Source organism: Euprymna scolopes, chromosome 32, assembly GCF_053919585.1.
Source record: "Euprymna scolopes isolate OS-2025 chromosome 32, ASM5391958v1, whole genome shotgun sequence".
Classification (NCBI taxonomy): Eukaryota; Metazoa; Mollusca; class Cephalopoda; order Sepiida; family Sepiolidae; genus Euprymna; species Euprymna scolopes.
The window spans coordinates 93,822,505-93,846,659 of record NC_136513.1 but is presented as its reverse complement, the minus strand read 5'-3'; the positions used below and the strand labels follow the sequence as shown (position 1 = coordinate 93,846,659).

The 24,155-nt window shown below is 22.0% G+C and overlaps 1 protein-coding gene across 1 annotated transcript in view; it reads left to right on the top strand.

Moving 5' to 3' along the window:
* LOC145256504 (cyclin-dependent kinase-like 4) overlaps positions 1-24,155 on the top strand; it is a 101,589-nt gene that overhangs the window by 58,257 nt on the left and 19,177 nt on the right. The window contains exons 6-7 of the mRNA XM_080115468.1: positions 16,321-16,403; positions 23,578-23,634. Of these exons, the coding sequence (XP_079971594.1) occupies positions 16,321-16,403; positions 23,578-23,634 (140 nt within the window). The remainder of the gene's footprint in view (positions 1-16,320; positions 16,404-23,577; positions 23,635-24,155) is intronic.

The window sequence follows — 24,155 nt, the reverse complement described above, 5'->3', positions numbered from 1 at the left end:
TTTGATATTTCAATGAAATCTTTGGGTAATTTTGAATTTTTATTTTTGATATTTCAATGAAATCTTTGGGTAATTTTGAATTTTTATTTTTTATATTTCAATGAAATCTTTGGGTAATTTTGAATTTTTATTTTTGATATTTCAATGAAATCTTTGGGTAATTTTGAATTTTTATTTTTGATATTTCAATGAAATCTTTGGGTAATTTTGAATTTTTATTTTTGATATTTCAATGAAATCTTTGGGTAATTTTGAATTTTTATTTTTGATATTTCAATCAAATCTTTGGGTAATTTGGAATTTTTATTTTTGATATTTCAATGAAATCTTTGGGTAATTTTGAATTTTTATTTTTGATATTTCAATGAAATCTTTGGGTAATTTTGAATTTTTATTTTGGAGATTTCAATCAAATCTTTGGGTAATTTTGAATTTTTATTTTTGATATTTAAATGAAATCTTTGGGTAATTTTGAATTTTTATTTTTGATATTTCAATGAAATCTTTGGATAATTTTGAATTTTTATTTTTGATATTTCAATGAAAACTTTGGGTGATTTTGAATTTTTATTTTTGATATTTCAATGAAATCTTTGGATAATTTTGAATTTTTATTTTTGATATTTCAATGAAATCTTTGGATAATTTTGAATTTTTATTTTGGATATTTCAATGAAAACTTTGGGTGATTTTGAATTTTTATTTTTGATATTTCAATGAAATCTTTGGATAATTTTGAATTTTTATTTTTGATATTTTCAATGAAATCTTTGGGTAATTTTGAATTTTTATTTTTGATATTTCAATGAAATCTTTGGATAATTTTGAATTTTTATTTTTGATATTTCAATGAAATCTTTGGGTAATTTTGAATTTTTATTTTTGATATTTCAATGAAATCTTTGGGTAATTTTGAATTTTTATTTTTGATATTTCAATGAAATCTTTGGGTAATTTTGAATTTTTATTTTTGATATTTCAATGAAATCTTTGGGTAATTTTGAATTTTTATTTTTGATATTTCAATGAAATCTTTGGGTAATTTTGAATTTTTATTTTTGATATTTCAATGAAATCTTTGGGTGATTTGGAATTTTATTTTTGATATTTCAATGAAATCTTTGGGTAATTTTGAATTTTTATTTTGGAGATTTCAATGAAATCTTTGGGTAATTTTGAATTTTTATTTTTGATATTTCAATGAAATCTTTGGGTAATTTTGAATTTTTATTTTTGATATTTCAATGAAATCTTTGGATAATTTTGACTTTTTATTTTGGATATTTCAATGAAAACTTTGGGTGATTTTGAATTTTTATTTTTGATATTTCAATGAAATCTTTGGATAATTTTGAATTTTTATTTTTGATATTTTCAATGAAATCTTTGGGTAATTTTGAATTTTTATTTTTGATATTTCAATGAAATCTTTGGGTAATTTTGAATTTTTATTTTTGATATTTTAATGAAATCTTTGGGTAATTTTGAATTTTTATTTTTGATATTTCAATGAAATCTTTGGGTAATTTTGAATTTTTATTTTTGATATTTCAATGAAATCTTTGGGTAATTTTGAATTTTTATTTTTGATATTTCAATGAAATCTTTGGGTAATTTTGAATTTTTATTTTTGATATTTCAATGAAATCTTTGGGTAATTTTGAATTTTTATTTTTGATATTTCAATGAAATCTTTGGGTGATTTGGAATTTTATTTTTGATATTTCAATGAAATCTTTGGGTAATTTTGAATTTTTATTTTGGAGATTTCAATTAAATCTTTGGGTAATTTTGAATTTTTATTTTTGATATTTCAATGAAATCTTTGGGTAATTTTGAATTTTTATTTTTGATATTTTAATGAAATCTTTGGGTAATTTTGAATTTTTATTTTTGATATTTCAATCAAATCTTTGGGTAATTTTGAATTTTTATTTTTGATATTTCAATGAAATCTTTGGGTAATTTTGAATTTTTATTTTTGATATTTCAATGAAATCTTTGGGTAATTTTGAATTTTTATTTTTGATATTTCAATCAAATCTTTGGGTAATTTTGAATTTTTATTTTTGATATTTCAATGAAATCTTTGGGTAATTTGGAATTTTATTTTTGATATTTCAATGAAATCTTTGGGTAATTTTGAATTTTTATTTTTGATATTTCAATGAAATCTTTGGGTAATTTTGAATTTTTATTTTTGATATTTCAATGAAATCTTTGGGTAATTTTGAATTTTTATTTTGGAGATTTCAATGAAATCTTTGGGTAATTTTGAATTTTTATTTTTGATATTTCAATGAAATCTTTGGGTAATTTTGAATTTTTATTTTTGATATTTCAATCAAATCTTTGGGTAATTTTGAATTTTTATTTTTGATATTTCAATGAAATCTTTGGATAATTTTGAATTTTTATTTTTGATATTTCAATGAAATCTTTGGGTAATTTTGAATTTTTATTTTTGATATTTCAATGAAATCTTTGGGTAATTTTGAATTTTTATTTTTGATATTTCAATCAAATCTTTGGGTAATTTTGAATTTTTATTTTTGATATTTCAATGAAATCTTTGGGTAATTTTGAATTTTTATTTTTGATATTTCAATGAAATCTTTGGGTAATTTTGAATTTTTATTTTTGATATTTCAATGAAATCTTTGGGTAATTTGGAATTTTATTTTTGATATTTCAATGAAATCTTTGGGTAATTTTGAATTTTTATTTTTGATATTTCAATGAAATCTTTGGGTAATTTTGAATTTTTATTTTGGAGATTTCAATCAAATCTTTGGGTAATTTTGAATTTTTATTTTTGATATTTCAATGAAATCTTTGGGTAATTTTGAATTTTTATTTTTGATATTTCAATGAAATCTTTGGGTAATTTTGAATTTTTATTTTTGATATTTCAATGAAATCTTTGGGTAATTTTGAATTTTTATTTTTGATATTTCAATGAAATCTTTGGATAATTTTGAATTTTTATTTTTGATATTTCAATGAAATCTTTGGGTAATTTTGAATTTTTATTTTTGATATTTCAATGAAATCTTTGGGTAATTTTGAATTTTTATTTTTTATATTTCAATGAAATCTTTGGGTAATTTTGAATTTTTATTTTTGATATTTCAATGAAATCTTTGGGTAATTTTGAATTTTTATTTTTGATATTTCAATGAAATCTTTGGGTAATTTTGAATTTTTATTTTTGATATTTCAATGAAATCTTTGGGTAATTTTGAATTTTTATTTTTGATATTTCAATGAAATCTTTGGGTAATTTTGAATTTTTATTTTTGATATTTCAATGAAATCTTTGGGTAATTTTGAATTTTTATTTTTGATATTTCAATGAAATCTTTGGGTAATTTTGAATTTTTATTTTTGATATTTCAATGAAATCTTTGGGTAATTTTGAATTTTTATTTTTGATATTTCAATGAAATCTTTGGGTGATTTGGAATTTTATTTTTGATATTTCAATGAAATCTTTGGGTAATTTTGAATTTTTATTTTGGAGATTTCAATGAAATCTTTGGGTAATTTTGAATTTTTATTTTTGATATTTCAATGAAATCTTTGGGTAATTTTGAATTTTTATTTTTGATATTTCAATGAAATCTTTGGGTAATTTTGAATTTTTATTTTTGATATTTCAATCAAATCTTTGGGTAATTTTGAATTTTTATTTTTGATATTTCAATGAAATCTTTGGGTAATTTTGAATTTTTATTTTTGATATTTCAATGAAATCTTTGGGTAATTTTGAATTTTTATTTTTGATATTTCAATGAAATCTTTGGGTAATTTTGAATTTTTATTTTTGATATTTCAATGAAATCTTTGGGTAATTTGGAATTTTATTTTTTATATTTCAATGAAATCTTTGGGTAATTTTGAATTTTTATTTTTGATATTTCAATGAAATCTTTGGGTAATTTTGAATTTTTATTTTGGAGATTTCAATCAAATCTTTGGGTAATTTTGAATTTTTATTTTTGATATTTCAATGAAATCTTTGGGTAATTTTGAATTTTTATTTTTGATATTTCAATGAAATCTTTGGGTAATTTTGAATTTTTATTTTTGATATTTCAATGAAATCTTTGGATAATTTTGAATTTTTATTTTTGATATTTCAATGAAATCTTTGGGTAATTTTGAATTTTTATTTTTGATATTTCAATGAAATCTTTGGGTAATTTTGAATTTTTATTTTTGATATTTCAATCAAATCTTTGGGTAATTTTGAATTTTTATTTTTGATATTTCAATGAAATCTTTGGGTAATTTTGAATTTTTATTTTTGATATTTCAATGAAATCTTTGGGTAATTTTGAATTTTTATTTTTGATATTTCAATGAAATCTTTGGGTAATTTGGAATTTTATTTTTGATATTTCAATGAAATCTTTGGGTAATTTTGAATTTTTATTTTTGATATTTCAATGAAATCTTTGGGTAATTTTGAATTTTTATTTTGGAGATTTCAATCAAATCTTTGGGTAATTTTGAATTTTTATTTTTTATATTTCAATGAAATCTTTGGGTAATTTTGAATTTTTATTTTTGATATTTCAATGAAATCTTTGGGTAATTTTGAATTTTTATTTTTGATATTTCAATGAAATCTTTGGGTAATTTTGAATTTTTATTTTTGATATTTCAATGAAATCTTTGGATAATTTTGAATTTTTATTTTTGATATTTCAATGAAATCTTTGGGTAATTTTGAATTTTTATTTTTGATATTTCAATGAAATCTTTGGGTAATTTTGAATTTTTGTTTTTGATATTTCAATGAAATCTTTGGGTAATTTTGAATTTTTATTTTTGATATTTCAATGAAATCTTTGGGTAATTTTGAATTTTTATTTTTGATATTTCAATGAAATCTTTGGGTAATTTTGAATTTTTATTTTTGATATTTCAATGAAATCTTTGGGTAATTTTGAATTTTTATTTTGGAGATTTCAATCAAATCTTTGGGTAATTTTGAATTTTTATTTTTGATATTTCAATGAAATCTTTGGGTAATTTTGAATTTTTATTTTTGATATTTCAATCAAATCTTTGGGTAATTTTGAATTTTTATTTTTGATATTTCAATGAAATCTTTGGGTAATTTTGAATTTTTATTTTTGATATTTCAATGAAATCTTTGGGTAATTTTGAATTTTTATTTTTGATATTTCAATGAAATCTTTGGGTAATTTTGAATTTTTATTTTTGATATTTCAATGAAATCTTTGGGTAATTTTGAATTTTTATTTTTGATATTTCAATGAAATCTTTGGGTAATTTTGAATTTTTATTTTTGATATTTCAATGAAATCTTTGGATAATTTTGAATTTTTATTTTTGATATTTCAATGAAATCTTTGGGTAATTTTGAATTTTTATTTTTGATATTTCAATGAAATCTTTGGGTAATTTTGAATTTTTATTTTTGATATTTCAATCAAATCTTTGGGTAATTTTGAATTTTTATTTTTGATATTTCAATGAAATCTTTGGGTAATTTTGAATTTTTATTTTTGATATTTCAATGAAATCTTTGGGTAATTTTGAATTTTTATTTTTGATATTTCAATGAAATCTTTGGGTAATTTGGAATTTTATTTTTGATATTTCAATGAAATCTTTGGGTAATTTTGAATTTTTATTTTTGATATTTCAATGAAATCTTTGGGTAATTTTGAATTTTTATTTTGGAGATTTCAATCAAATCTTTGGGTAATTTTGAATTTTTATTTTTGATATTTCAATGAAATCTTTGGGTAATTTTGAATTTTTATTTTTGATATTTCAATGAAATCTTTGGGTAATTTTGAATTTTTATTTTTGATATTTCAATGAAATCTTTGGGTAATTTTGAATTTTTATTTTTGATATTTCAATGAAATCTTTGGATAATTTTGAATTTTTATTTTTGATATTTCAATGAAATCTTTGGGTAATTTTGAATTTTTATTTTTGATATTTCAATGAAATCTTTGGGTAATTTTGAATTTTTATTTTTTATATTTCAATGAAATCTTTGGGTAATTTTGAATTTTTATTTTTGATATTTCAATGAAATCTTTGGGTAATTTTGAATTTTTATTTTTGATATTTCAATGAAATCTTTGGGTAATTTTGAATTTTTATTTTTGATATTTCAATGAAATCTTTGGGTAATTTTGAATTTTTATTTTTGATATTTCAATCAAATCTTTGGGTAATTTGGAATTTTTATTTTTGATATTTCAATGAAATCTTTGGGTAATTTTGAATTTTTATTTTTTATATTTCAATGAAATCTTTGGGTAATTTTGAATTTTTATTTTTGATATTTCAATGAAATCTTTGGGTAATTTTGAATTTTTATTTTTGATATTTCAATGAAATCTTTGGGTGATTTGGAATTTTATTTTTGATATTTCAATCAAATCTTTGGGTAATTTTGAATTTTTATTTTGGAGATTTCAATGAAATCTTTGGGTAATTTTGAATTTTTATTTTTGATATTTCAATGAAATCTTTGGGTAATTTTGAATTTTTATTTTTGATATTTCAATGAAATCTTTGGGTAATTTTGAATTTTTATTTTTGATATTTCAATCAAATCTTTGGGTAATTTTGAATTTTTATTTTTGATATTTCAATGAAATCTTTGGGTAATTTTGAATTTTTATTTTTGATATTTCAATGAAATCTTTGGGTAATTTTGAATTTTTATTTTTTATATTTCAATGAAATCTTTGGGTAATTTTGAATTTTTATTTTTGATATTTCAATGAAATCTTTGGGTAATTTTGAATTTTTATTTTTGATATTTCAATGAAATCTTTGGGTAATTTTGAATTTTTATTTTTGATATTTCAATGAAATCTTTGGGTAATTTTGAATTTTTATTTTTGATATTTCAATCAAATCTTTGGGTAATTTGGAATTTTTATTTTTGATATTTCAATGAAATCTTTGGGTAATTTTGAATTTTTATTTTTGATATTTCAATGAAATCTTTGGGTAATTTTGAATTTTTATTTTTGATATTTCAATGAAATCTTTGGGTAATTTTGAATTTTTATTTTTGATATTTCAATGAAATCTTTGGGTGATTTGGAATTTTATTTTTGATATTTCAATGAAATCTTTGGGTAATTTTGAATTTTTATTTTGGAGATTTCAATGAAATCTTTGGGTAATTTTGAATTTTTATTTTTGATATTTCAATGAAATCTTTGGGTAATTTTGAATTTTTATTTTTGATATTTCAATGAAATCTTTGGGTAATTTTGAATTTTTATTTTTGATATTTCAATCAAATCTTTGGGTAATTTTGAATTTTTATTTTTGATATTTCAATGAAATCTTTGGGTAATTTTGAATTTTTATTTTTGATATTTCAATGAAATCTTTGGGTAATTTTGAATTTTTATTTTTGATATTTCAATGAAATCTTTGGGTAATTTTGAATTTTTATTTTTGATATTTCAATGAAATCTTTGGGTAATTTGGAATTTTATTTTTTATATTTCAATGAAATCTTTGGGTAATTTTGAATTTTTATTTTTGATATTTCAATGAAATCTTTGGGTAATTTTGAATTTTTATTTTTGATATTTCAATCAAATCTTTGGGTAATTTTGAATTTTTATTTTTGATATTTCAATGAAATCTTTGGGTAATTTTGAATTTTTATTTTTGATATTTCAATGAAATCTTTGGGTAATTTTGAATTTTTATTTTTGATATTTCAATGAAATCTTTGGATAATTTTGAATTTTTATTTTTGATATTTCAATGAAATCTTTGGGTAATTTTGAATTTTTATTTTTGATATTTCAATGAAATCTTTGGGTAATTTTGAATTTTTATTTTTGATATTTCAATCAAATCTTTGGGTAATTTTGAATTTTTATTTTTGATATTTCAATGAAATCTTTGGGTAATTTTGAATTTTTATTTTTGATATTTCAATGAAATCTTTGGGTAATTTTGAATTTTTATTTTTGATATTTCAATGAAATCTTTGGGTAATTTGGAATTTTATTTTTGATATTTCAATGAAATCTTTGGGTAATTTTGAATTTTTATTTTTGATATTTCAATGAAATCTTTGGGTAATTTTGAATTTTTATTTTGGAGATTTCAATCAAATCTTTGGGTAATTTTGAATTTTTATTTTTTATATTTCAATGAAATCTTTGGGTAATTTTGAATTTTTATTTTTGATATTTCAATGAAATCTTTGGGTAATTTTGAATTTTTATTTTTGATATTTCAATGAAATCTTTGGGTAATTTTGAATTTTTATTTTTGATATTTCAATGAAATCTTTGGATAATTTTGAATTTTTATTTTTGATATTTCAATGAAATCTTTGGGTAATTTTGAATTTTTATTTTTGATATTTCAATGAAATCTTTGGGTAATTTTGAATTTTTGTTTTTGATATTTCAATGAAATCTTTGGGTAATTTTGAATTTTTATTTTTGATATTTCAATGAAATCTTTGGGTAATTTTGAATTTTTATTTTTGATATTTCAATGAAATCTTTGGGTAATTTTGAATTTTTATTTTTGATATTTCAATGAAATCTTTGGGTAATTTTGAATTTTTATTTTGGAGATTTCAATCAAATCTTTGGGTAATTTTGAATTTTTATTTTTGATATTTCAATGAAATCTTTGGGTAATTTTGAATTTTTATTTTTGATATTTCAATCAAATCTTTGGGTAATTTTGAATTTTTATTTTTGATATTTCAATGAAATCTTTGGGTAATTTTGAATTTTTATTTTTGATATTTCAATGAAATCTTTGGGTAATTTTGAATTTTTATTTTTGATATTTCAATGAAATCTTTGGGTAATTTTGAATTTTTATTTTTGATATTTCAATGAAATCTTTGGGTAATTTTGAATTTTTATTTTTGATATTTCAATGAAATCTTTGGGTAATTTTGAATTTTTATTTTTGATATTTCAATGAAATCTTTGGATAATTTTGAATTTTTATTTTTGATATTTCAATGAAAACTTTGGGTGATTTTGAATTTTTATTTTTGATATTTCAATGAAATCTTTGGATAATTTTGAATTTTTATTTTTGATATTTCAATGAAATCTTTGGATAATTTTGAATTTTTATTTTGGATATTTCAATGAAAACTTTGGGTGATTTTGAATTTTTATTTTTGATATTTCAATGAAATCTTTGGATAATTTTGAATTTTTATTTTTGATATTTCAATGAAATCTTTGGGTAATTTTGAATTTTTATTTTTGATATTTCAATGAAATCTTTGGATAATTTTGAATTTTTATTTTGGATATTTCAATGAAAACTTTGGGTGATTTTGAATTTTTATTTTTGATATTTCAATGAAATCTTTGGGTAATTTTGAATTTTTATTTTTTATATTTTAATGAAATCTTTGGGTAATTTTGAATTTTTATTTTTGATATTTCAATGAAATCTTTGGATAATTTTGAATTTTTATTTTTGATATTTTCAATGAAATCTTTGGGTAATTTTGAATTTTTATTTTTGATATTTCAATGAAATCTTTGGATAATTTTGAATTTTTATTTTTGATATTTCAATGAAATCTTTGGGTAATTTTGAATTTTTATTTTTGATATTTCAATGAAATCTTTGGGTAATTTTGAATTTTTATTTTTGATATTTCAATGAAATCTTTGGGTAATTTTGAATTTTTATTTTTGATATTTCAATGAAATCTTTGGGTAATTTTGAATTTTTATTTTTGATATTTCAATGAAATCTTTGGGTAATTTTGAATTTTTATTTTTGATATTTCAATGAAATCTTTGGGTAATTTGGAATTTTTATTTTTGATATTTCAATGAAATCTTTGGGTAATTTTGAATTTTTATTTTTGATATTTCAATGAAATCTTTGGGTAATTTTGAATTTTTATTTTTGATATTTCAATGAAATCTTTGGGTAATTTTGAATTTTTATTTTTGATATTTCAATGAAATCTTTGGGTAATTTTGAATTTTTATTTTTGATATTTCAATGAAATCTTTGGGTAATTTTGAATTTTTATTTTTGATATTTAAATGAAATCTTTGGGTAATTTTGAATTTTTATTTTTGATATTTCAATGAAATCTTTGGATAATTTTGAATTTTTATTTTTGATATTTCAATGAAAACTTTGGGTGATTTTGAATTTTTATTTTTGATATTTCAATGAAATCTTTGGATAATTTTGAATTTTTATTTTTGATATTTCAATGAAATCTTTGGATAATTTTGAATTTTTATTTTGGATATTTCAATGAAAACTTTGGGTGATTTTGAATTTTTATTTTTGATATTTCAATGAAATCTTTGGATAATTTTGAATTTTTATTTTTGATATTTCAATGAAATCTTTGGGTAATTTTGAATTTTTATTTTTGATATTTCAATGAAATCTTTGGATAATTTTGAATTTTTATTTTGGATATTTCAATGAAAACTTTGGGTGATTTTGAATTTTTATTTTTGATATTTCAATGAAATCTTTGGGTAATTTTGAATTTTTATTTTTGATATTTCAATGAAATCTTTGGGTAATTTTGAATTTTTATTTTTGATATTTCAATGAAATCTTTGGATAATTTTGAATTTTTATTTTTGATATTTTCAATGAAATCTTTGGGTAATTTTGAATTTTTATTTTTGATATTTCAATGAAATCGTTGGATAATTTTGAATTTTTATTTTTGATATTTCAATGAAATCTTTGGGTAATTTTGAATTTTTATTTTTGATATTTCAATGAAATCTTTGGGTAATTTTGAATTTTTATTTTTGATATTTCAATGAAATCTTTGGGTAATTTTGAATTTTTATTTTGGAGATTTCAATGAAAACTTTGGGTGATTTTGAATTTTTATTTTTGATATTTCAATGAAATCTTTGGGTAATTTGGAATTTTTATTTTGGATCTTTCAATGAAATCTTTGGGTAATTTGGAATTTTTATTTTTGATATTTCAATGAAATCTTTGGATAATTTGGAATTTTTATTTTTGATATTTCAATGAAATCTTTGGGTAATTTTGAATTTTTATTTTTGATATTTAAATGAAATCTTTGGGTAATTTTGAATTTTTATTTTTGATATTTCAATGAAATCTTTGGGTAATTTGGAATTTTTATTTTGAATATTTCAATGAAATCTTTGGGTAATTTTGAATTTTTATTTTGAAGATTTCAATGAAAACTTTTGGTGATTTTGAATTTTGAATTTTTATTTTTATTGTCAAGATTTCAATAAAAATTGTAATTTTAATTTTGAATTTTTATTTTTGAAACGTTAAGGAAAAGTGACAAATAATTTTTTTCACATTTTACTTTGGGTAAATTTTAATTTTTAATTTTTATTTTTGATATTTCAATGAAAACTTTGTGTCATTTTGAATTTTTATTTTGGAGATTTCTATGAAAACTTTAGGTGAATTTGAATTTTCGATTTTTATTTTGGATATTTCAATGAAAACTTTGGGTAATTTTGAATTTTTTTATTTTTGAGATTTCAGTGAAAAGAGCGTGATGAAAAATTTCTTTTTCATATTGTACTGAAACTTAAGATTATTTGATGTTTTATTTTTACGTTTGTGTATCGACAAAATGTTTTGGTTAAAGAACGGGCTTTTACTAATCTATAGCCAATATATAAAAGCTTAACAAATATATATTCAAATAAATGTGATACTATGAGGAGACCATTGTGATTGTATCTTGACATAGGGCCATTGTGATACTTATTGCCCGAGGGTAGTATTCAGTGTCATACTCTGTGTAACTCATCACTAAGGCTATGACAACAGCATATTCTTTTCATTGTTTTTACTCTCGAGTATATATACAATACATTTAGACACAATTAATCAACTGAGAACCATATCACTCTACATAAAAAATAAAAGATATCAATGGATATATACCTGAGAATCAAAACAATGAAGAGAATATGCTGTTGTCATAGCCCTACATACTACTGAACATAGTCTGATTTTTAGTCATTGGGAGCAAGTTGTGCTGTACCATTGTGTTGAGAAGTAGAGGAGAAAGAGAAAAAAAAGTAAGAAAGGGAAAATGGATTTATTGGCAGAACAATGGATAGAAAGTTGTTCACAAAGGAACACAAAAGAAAGCTGATACAGGATTGTTGGTCAATGAGTATTAGTGAAACAAAAAGACCTGACATATATTTAGATTTAGTTTGTAGACACTTTGAGGAGCGGCAATGAGTTTTACAACAATAAGGAACAGTTAGAGACAGTCTTGGGTTTGCGATGATTAATGACAGTTATAGGTTGGAGAAAGTTGAAAACAGTTTGTAGCTTGGAGGAGATGGGGAAATGAATTGTTCAACTGAGTGATGAACACAACCTCGGCAGTAGATGTAGATATGGACATTAGCATTCAAAAGGTCAATGGTGTCACACACATACACACCCAAAGATTGCATGTATGTGCGTACATTAGCGTGTGTGTGTATACACGTGAATGTGAGTGTATGTATGCGAACGTGAATATATGTACGTGTGTGGACGTGGGCGCGTATGTTTGTGTGCGCGTATGTATATGACAAGTAATATAGCTTGAAATGTGAACGCGTGTTTTTGTGTGAGACTAGAAAAGGCTCGCGCATAGCCATGGTCTGATTCAGGTTAAAGGTACCAACTGTGGTGCTATTATGTCATGGATATATCCCGGTGTTAAACGTTGGAGTCTAAATGAGTTCTGACAAGTTGTTTTGTCAATAGTTCTTGTGAATTTATGTCCACAAAAATCTAATATTGACACCACTGGTTTAAATTGGAGTCAAATGTGTAGTCGCTATTTCTTCTTTGTTTTTCTCAGAGAAAGTTTTATTTTAATTGTTTAGGGTCCGACAAAAGGATAAGTTTGATAGGTGAAACAAAATGGCTGAGTATAAAACGGACAAAATATTTTTGTTTTTTAAAAAAATTATGCTTATATTTTAGCCAACTCAGCATTTCATTATAGTCAGCTTCTAGTTTTCCATATGTATCCTTCCCAAGCAGGCCAGAAGATTAGTTGGCCAAAAATGTGGTGAGATAGCAACTATGGAAAGCATTAATTACTGGGAATAATTTACAAGACCCAACATTCCTATGCTGTTGCTGTTAATAACCTGAAGAAGGCCAGAGGATAAGTTGGCTGAAACATGAGGAAACAACAACTATGAAGATGAGGATAACAGTCTACAAAAAAAAAAAATGAATGCACAAATAATGAAACCTCATCTCAAAGGATTTCAAAAATACAATTCAAATTCTCTTTTTCACTGCATCAAACAAAACAAATACCTCATATTGAAAGTTTTTATAGTAAGCTGTCATCTCGTCAAACTCAGTAGTTCATCTCTTAGATTGCTCTGGTTGTGATCGTTATGCTCATTGTGCCGGGTGCAAAGTTGCTATTCAGCTCAGTCCTGAAGCAAAGAATTCTCATCCCTTACAAAGCTACAAGTTTATAAACAAACTAGAAGCTGTACCCGACGTTGTCCAGTATTAAACGTAACAATAAATTCCTTTTAAAAAAAGAGATGTAAAAACAAAACTGAGACATGTGCATGCGAGTATTATGTTTTTTCGAAACAGTTTACTTCTTGTGAGTAAAAAAAAAATACTTCAGCTGAGATCGAAACCAAAACCTAAAGACACTGTCAAGTACGATAACCATTAGTCCAACTTGACATGATCTTTAAAAAGTGTTTTCAAACCTATGTATTCTTAACATAATGTTAACAATTCGTGCACGCACAGTCGTGAAGCAGTTAACAAACAGATAAAAATCCGATGACCCCTAAGTACCAATTTTTCAATTCCGACACCTTAGCAGCCCTTTTTTTCAGGATTAAAACTGATTAAAAAGTTTTTCACATGTCTGAATACCCTACATACCAAATTTCAAGTCTGTAGATATAAAATTCGTTGAGTCTCTAGGTTGAGAAGTGTCCACACACACATGCACATTCTTACTTTTATAAATAGACTAGCCTGAGTGCCCGGCATTGTCCGCATGTTTGGAGGTGTGTGTTGAGCAAAAAAAAACAAAAAAAAACTTGAACCTGAGTCATGAAGAAGAAAAAGAATGTGAAAAAAAAAAGTGACGTCTTTGCTGTTGCACTCATCGCCAAACCGGAAGTGATGTAGGTTTAAACTAACGCTAGTCAATCGAAAATAGGGGATGACTTTTGAAAATATCTGCAAAAAAAGCAACCCCTCCCTGTAGAAAAGTGCCCAATTAAGGGTAAATGAATTCATGTTTTTAGCCAATTTTTCGATATTTGTCATCCGAAGGGTCGAGCTTCAAAATGATACCAATCTTGTGAAAATCCGTCCTTTCTATCAAAAGTTTTAGGCAGACATACATACATGCATACATACATACAGTTATACACACATACATACATTTAAACAGACAGGTGAGATTTATATTATAGATAACAAATGTTTAAGTTTTTGAAAATTAGAGCACTCTTTGACAAGGTCTGAAATAGACTTGGAAATCTGGTACTCTACATCCCTCTTCTCTCAGAAGAGATGTTGCTAATCTATCTCTGGTGTGCTGTAAGATATCGACGAACGTTGCATGTTTACCATCACGTCGGGAGTCGCCAAACTGTAAAATAAAGAAGGCGTGACATCTTATTCTAAGCTTTATTGTGAATCTTCGTTAGTAAGAATAAGGAAATGAGTCGTGGAAAGTGTTTCTATGTGGAAATGGAGATTAAACAGGATTGTTGAAAGCGACAGAGTTTATATATGTTTGTTTCTAAAATAATAGTGGAAACGTGCGTCACAAAAGATTAGAGATAGTACTGTAGGATGAGAGAGAGAGAGAGAGAGAGAGAGAGAGAGAGAGAGAGAGAGAGAGAGAGAGTTTGTGTGTGTGCTGCATTGAAGTCTGTGTGTGGAGATAACCATGTTGGCTTGTTTGCATTCATGTCTTAGTCGAACCCCGAGCCCGAAGGCTGGGTGAGTTCTGTTGCGTCCCAAGAAAGAAGTTGGGGTCAACAGGTCCGTTCCATATGGTGTTGCTGTTAATCTATGATCTGGGAAGAAAGAGAGGGAATGTGTTGGTGGTTTAACGTTTTATAAACTCAGTCACGTGACTGAGAGCTGACTTCTGATTGGACAAACCAAAAAGGAAGTGTATTCAAAATTTCGAGCCGCGAGAATTCGCTCCTGCTTGTGTTTGTTTCAGTTTCGTCTGCTACACTTCTGTCATTATTTTCATGAAAAATGCTCGGCTGAGCTTCAATCTCTGATTCCTTCCTGTAAGACATTCACAACAAGAATTCATCTAATTATTATCACTCAAACTACGAACTGCCTTCAATAAGTTTCCAAACTTTTTTGTACAGACATTTAACATTGTCATAGACTCTTGAAAATTCACTATGTTATTGCTATACATCTTATGAAATGAACAGCTACAGCAGGAATTGGAATACACCCTACTAAAGTCTGACCGTCATAGCTGGTAAATTTCAAAAGTGCTAGATGTGAGGACACTTTAGAAGAACGATATGCAATAAAATTCTGTTTTAAATTTGGAAAAAATGGCACAGAAACGTATGGAGTGCTTCAGACTGTTTTTGGACCATCTTGCATGAATTGAGCATCAGTTTTTGAGTGGCATAAGAGATTCAAGGAAGGCAGGGAGTCTGTGAGGGGTGATGAGAGGTGTAGGAGGAGTAAGCAATCAGACACCAGAGTTGATTGGCCAAATAAAGAATTTCATGGATAAGGACCGTCGTGTGTCTACAGAGACAATAAGTGCACAGTTTGATGTCAGTGTGGGAACTGTACACACAACTATTCGTGAGGAACTGAAGATACAGAGGATTTGCACAAAGAGGACTATAGTTTCATGTGTACTATCAATAAAAGTGGGCATACGGAAAAAGTCTGGAAACTTTATTAAGATACCTCATACTTCTTTCCATTCCGGCGTTTGTCTAACACCATATAAAATTCCTATGAACAGAACTGTGGAACACATTACCACAGAATTTCTATCCCTGAGGGATACAACATGGTCATGCCTTGGTTACTGTCTGACGATGAATCTTGAGATGAAGCGAAACGCTATGATGATGCTGATGATTCCGTCAATCATAATATTCTTCATGATTCAACTGACAATCTATCTATCTCATTAGGCCTTATCTTTGAGTGGCTTTTAGCCTTTATAGTGAAAATAATAATAAAAAAGAATGATTAAATTGTTCCATCATCCGAATAAAATGCCGCCATATTTTTTTTTTGTAGGTGATTTAATTCCTCGTCACAAAGAAATTTTCAGTAACAACAGTTTCTTCCGAGGATCCTGCATTCCTGAACCGGAACAAGAGGTATGGAAAAAAAATATTTCTATTGACGAGGAGAGTTCTAAAAAAAAAAATAGTTTAACAAATATTCATACAGGATTGGATTGTGGCAGTTTTATTATTGTTTTCCTTATTTCATATTTAATTTTTTTTTTATTTTATTTATATATAGACGTTTGCAAAAATATTCATAAAATATTGCAAAATTATTCATAGTCACACGAATGTACTTACTTACCTTTTAAGAAGCTAAGTGCATTTTCTTTAAATATGAACACTTTGAAGATTGCGAATACAGGGGACATATTTATCTTCCTTTTCAACACTTTAATGGCAGATGGACTTTTTATCTTATTTTTTTTTTACTAAAACACAATAGCAGTTGTTGTACTTAATGAATTTGGTATTTTGTAAACACGGGGTGGCTAAACTTGAAGATAACCTTTTTGGTACTTCTATAGAGTACATGCAATAACATACAAATAATCTTGTAATACAATACAAATAATTTTGTAATACAATACAAATAATTTTGTAATACAATACAAATAATCTTGTAATACAATACAAATAATCTTGTAATACAATACAAATAATCTTGTAATACAATACAAATAATTTTGTAATACAATACAAATAATCTTGTAATACAATACAAATAATTTTGTAATACAATACAAATAATCTTGTAATACAATACAAATAATCTTGTAATACAATACAAATAATTTTCTAATACAATACAAATAATCTTGTAATACAATACAAATAATCTTGTAATACAATACAAATAATTTTGTAATACAATACAAATAATCTTGTAATACAATACAAATAATCTTGTAATACAATACAAATAATTTTGTAATACAATACAAATAATTTTGTAATACAATACAAATAATTTTGTAATACAATACAAATAATTTTGTAATACAATACAAATAATCTTGTAATACAATACAAATAATTTTGTAATACAATACAAATAATCTTGTAATACAATACAAATAATTTTGTAATACAATACAAATAATCTTGTAATACAATACAAATAATCTTGTAATACAATACAAATAATTTTGTAATACAATACAAATAATTTTGTAATACAATACAAATAATCTTGTAATACAATACAAATAATCTTGTAATACAATACAAATAATCTTGTAATACAATACAAATAATTTTGTAATACAATACAAATAATCTTGTAATACAATACAAATAATTTTGTAATACAATACAAATAATCTTGTAATACAATACAAATAATCTTGTAATACAATACAAATAATCTTGTAATACAATACAAATAATTTTGTAATACAATACAAATAATCTTGTAATACAATACAAATAATTTTGTAATACAATACAAATAATCTTGTAATACAATACAAATAATTTTGTAATACAATACAAATAATCTTGTAATACAATACAAATAATCTTGTAATACAATACAAATAATCTTGTAATACAATACAAATAATTTTGTAATACAATACAAATAATCTTGTAATACAATACAAATAATCTTGTAATACAATACAAATAATTTTGTAATACAATACAAATAATCTTGTAATACAATACAAATAATCTTGTAATACAATACAAATAATTTTGTAATACAATACAAATAATTTTGTAATACAATACAAATAATTTTGTAATACAATACAAATAATTTTGTAATACAATACAAATAATCTTGTAATACAATACAAATAATCTTGTAATACAATACAAATAATCTTGTAATACAATACAAATAATTTTGTAATACAATACAAATAATCTTGTAATACAATACAAATAATTTTGTAATACAATACAAATAATCTTGTAATACAATACAAATAATCTTGTAATACAATACAAATAATTTTCTAATACAATACAAATAATCTTGTAATACAATACAAATAATCTTGTAATACAATACAAATAATTTTGTAATACAATACAAATAATCTTGTAATACAATACAAATAATCTTGTAATACAATACAAATAATTTTGTAATACAATACAAATAATTTTGTAATACAATACAAATAATCTTGTAATACAATACAAATAATCTTGTAATACAATACAAATAATTTTGTAATACAATACAAATAATCTTGTAATACAATACAAATAATTTTGTAATACAATACAAATAATCTTGTAATACAATACAAATAATTTTGTAATACAATACAAATAATCTTGTAATACAATACAAATAATCTTGTAATACAATACAAATAATCTTGTAATACAATACAAATAATTTTGTAATACAATACAAATAATCTTGTAATACAATACAAATAATCTTGTAATACAATACAAATAATTTTGTAATACAATACAAATAATCTTGTAATACAATACAAATAATCTTGTAATACAATACAAATAATTTTGTAATACAATACAAATAATTTTGTAATACAATACAAATAATTTTGTAATACAATACAAATAATTTTGTAATACAATACAAATAATCTTGTAATACAATACAAATAATCTTGTAATACAATACAAATAATCTTGTAATACAATACAAATAATTTTGTAATACAATACAAATAATCTTGTAATACAATACAAATAATTTTGTAATACAATACAAATAATCTTGTAATACAATACAAATAATCTTGTAATACAATACAAATAATTTTCTAATACAATACAAATAATCTTGTAATACAATACAAATAATCTTGTAATACAATACAAATAATTTTGTAATACAATACAAATAATCTTGTAATACAATACAAATAATCTTGTAATACAATACAAATAATTTTGTAATACAATACAAATAATTTTGTAATACAATACAAATAATTTTGTAATACAATACAAATAATTTTGTAATACAATACAAATAATCTTGTAATACAATACAAATAATTTTGTAATACAATACAAATAATTTTGTAATACAATACAAATAATCTTGTAATACAATACAAATAATTTTGTAATACAATACAAATAATCTTGTAATACAATACAAATAATCTTGTAATACAATACAAATAATTTTGTAATACAATACAAATAATTTTGTAATACAATACAAATAATCTTGTAATACAATACAAATAATCTTGTAATACAATACAAATAATCTTGTAATACAATACAAATAATTTTGTAATACAATACAAATAATCTTGTAATACAATACAAATAATTTTGTAATACAATACAAATAATCTTGTAATACAATACAAATAATCTTGTAATACAATACAAATAATCTTGTAATACAATACAAATAATTTTGTAATACAATACAAATAATCTTGTAATACAATACAAATAATTTTGTAATACAATACAAATAATCTTGTAATACAATACAAATAATTTTGTAATACAATACAAATAATCTTGTAATACAATACAAATAATCTTGTAATACAATACAAATAATCTTGTAATACAATACAAATAATTTTATAATACAATACAAATAATCTTGTAATACAATACAAATAATCTTGTAATACAATACAAATAATCTTGTAATACAATACAAATAATTTTGTAATACAATACAAATAATCTTGTAATACAATACAAATAATCTTGTAATACAATACAAATAATCTTGTAATACAATACAAATAATTTTGTAATACAATACAAATAATTTTGTAATACAATACAAATAATCTTGTAATACAATACAAATAATCTTGTAATACAATACAAATAATCTTGTAATACAATACAAATAATTTTGTAATACAATACAAATAATCTTGTAATACAATACAAATAATTTTGTAATACAATACAAATAATCTTGTAATACAATACAAATAATCTTGTAATACAATACAAATAATCTTGTAATACAATACAAATAATTTTGTAATACAATACAAATAATCTTGTAATACAATACAAATAATTTTGTAATACAATACAAATAATCTTGTAATACAATACAAATAATTTTGTAATACAATACAAATAATCTTGTAATACAATACAAATAATCTTGTAATACAATACAAATAATCTTGTAATACAATACAAATAATTTTATAATACAATACAAATAATCTTGTAATACAATACAAATAATCTTGTAATACAATACAAATAATTTTGTAATACAATACAAATAATCTTGTAATACAATACAAATAATCTTGTAATACAATACAAATAATTTTGTAATACAATACAAATAATTTTGTAATACAATACAAATAATTTTGTAATACAATACAAATAATTTTGTAATACAATACAAATAATTTTGTAATACAATACAAATAATCTTGTAATACAATACAAATAATTTTGTAATACAATACAAATAATCTTGTAATACAATACAAATAATCTTGTAATACAATACAAATAATCTTGTAATACAATACAAATAATTTTGTAATACAATACAAATAATCTTGTAATACAATACAAATAATCTTGTAATACAATACAAATAATTTTGTAATACAATACAAATAATCTTGTAATACAATACAAATAATCTTGTAATACAATACAAATAATTTTGTAATACAATACAAATAATTTTGTAATACAATACAAATAATTTTGTAATACAATACAAATAATTTTGTAATACAATACAAATAATCTTGTAATACAATACAAATAATTTTGTAATACAATACAAATAATCTTGTAATACAATACAAATAATCTTGTAATACAATACAAATAATTTTGTAATACAATACAAATAATCTTGTAATACAATACAAATAATCTTGTAATACAATACAAATAATTTTGTAATACAATACAAATAATTTTGTAATACAATACAAATAATTTTGTAATACAATACAAATAATTTTGTAATACAATACAAATAATCTTGTAATACAATACAAATAATCTTGTAATACAATACAAATAATCTTGTAATACAATACAAATAATCTTGTAATACAATACAAATAATTTTGTAATACAATACAAATAATTTTGTAATACAATACAAATAATCTTGTAATACAATACAAATAATCTTGTAATACAATACAAATAATTTTGTAATACAATACAAATAATCTTGTAATACAATACAAATAATTTTGTAATACAATACAAATAATCTTGTAATACAATACAAATAATTTTGTAATACAATACAAATAATTTTGTAATACAATACAAATAATTTTGTAATACAATACAAATAATTTTGTAATACAATACAAATAATCTTGTAATACAATACAAATAATCTTGTAATACAATACAAATAATTTTGTAATACAATACAAATAATTTTGTAATACAATACAAATAATTTTTTAATACAATACAAATAATTTTGTAATACAATACAAATAATTTTGTAATACAATACAAATAATCTTGTAATACAATACAAATAATTTTGTAATACAATACAAATAATTTTGTAATACAATACAAATAATTTTGTAATACAATACAAATAATCTTGTAATACAATACAAATAATCTTGTAATACAATACAAATAATTTTGTAATACAATACAAATAATCTTGTAATACAATACAAATAATCTTGTAATACAATACAAATAATCTTGTAATATTGTACGAAAGTTTGGCAATACCATACAAATAATTTTGCAATACCGTACAAATAATTTTGCAACACCTCATGAATAATTTCGCAATACCGTATGAATAAAATTGCAATATTGTTCAAATAATGTTGCAATATCATATGAATAATTTTGCAATATCATAAAAAAGTTTTGCAATATCGTACAAATAATTTGGCAATATCGCACAAATAATTTTGCAACACCTCATGAATAATTTCTCAATACCGTATGAATAAAATTACAATATTGTTCAAATAATGTTGTAATATCGTATGAATAATTTTGCAATATCATAAAAAAGTTTTGCAATATCGTACAAATAATTTGGCAATATCATACAAAAGTTTGCTAATATCATACAAGTATTTCTGCAAACATCTACAACTTTTATTTGTATGTATTTTTGATTTATTTGTTTTTATTTTTATTTATTTGTATTCATTTTTTGCTTATTTTATATTAATTATTAAATTTTATTTTTATTTATTTTTATTTATTTATTTATATTTCGCTATTTTTATTTGTTTTTATTTTATTTATTTATCTGTAGTCATTTTTTGCTTATTTTATATTAATTATTTATAATTTTTTATTCATTTATATTTGTTTTATTTCGTTATTTAATTTTTATTAATTGATTTGCTTATTTGAATTTAATTTTTTAATTTAATTAATTAATTAATTTTATTTTTATTCAATTTATGAAATTATTTATTTATTTATATTTCTTTAATTACTTTTTATTTATTTTTAATCATTTTAATTTTTTATTTATTCTTATAAAATTATTTTTATATTTATTAAATAATTTATCTTTATGTGTTTCATTTTAATTTTTTATTTATTATCTATTTGGTATTTAATTATTTTCTGTTTAATTTATTTGTATTTATTTATTTTAATATTTTTATTTTTCATTTTTATTTTAATTACTTTTTTTATTATTTTTCGTTCGTTATAGTTAATTATTTTTATTTTTATCTATTTTTATTTTTTAATTTTTTACTTATGTAATTTTTTATTTGTATATACTTAGTTTGTTTTTATTTTTTATATTATGTATTTATTTGTATTAATTTTTATTCCTCTTTTGTATATCTTGTTATTTATTTTCATTTATTTTATTTTTTATTTACTTTTGCTTGTTTTTATTTATTTTATGTCTTTTATCTATTTTTATTTATTTTTGTTTACTTTTGTTTATTTTTATTTATTTGTACTTATTTTTGTTTTTATTTATTTTATCTATTTTTATTTATTTATGCTTATTTTTATTTATTGTTGCTTATTTTTATGTATTTTTATTTTTATTTATTGTTGCTTATTTTTATGCATATTCATTTAGTTTATCTATTTTGAGACCTCAGAGGAAGTGAGGGTTGAGGATATACGTTGCATGGAGAGAAATGATTTGAGCTTGATTGTGTATTATGAGTCTTAAAGACAGGTTAGATCAGATGATCTCAGAGGAAGATTAAATCTGAAGATTAAAGGGAGATCTGTGCAGAACTTGCTAATGATGTCATCTATGTACATAATTTGTAATTGTCTGAAAAATGTTATCCTTCTTTTTATATTTCAGGAAACATTAGAAGAACGAATTCCAATGATTAGCTCGCAAGCGCTTAGCTTCTTAAAGGTAAGTAAGTACATCGGGTGACGTTCGGTTGAAAATAAAAAAAAGATTGGAGGCAGAAGGTATGGTTAGATTGTTGGTCATTGAAAAATTTTTGAAAGTAACACTTGTTGAAAAAATTTCCTCATAGTTTAATTTTATTTCAGTCGAAAATGAATTATTTTTTTCTCATCGATTTTCATGATGCTTTGATATTTTACGCTTTGAAATACGATATCACGTTGGTACCAATGTTTTTGACTCGAAAATTAGTATTTCAATCCCGGTTATAATATCATGACACCCTTAAGCAGGCGAGTAATGTAAGTATTAAAAGTCGCCATGATAGAGAACTGACGTCACATCCGGTAACATGAGTAAGCATTTTTTTCAAATATAAATAACATTAGAAAACTATAGAATTATATAGAATTTAGGTTAAAATATCGTGTAATTTATTGACCCCCCCCCCCCACTCCATGCAGAAAACCGGCCAGCTCACCAACTTAGACTTGACCGTTTTGGCCATTTTTTCAATATTATTT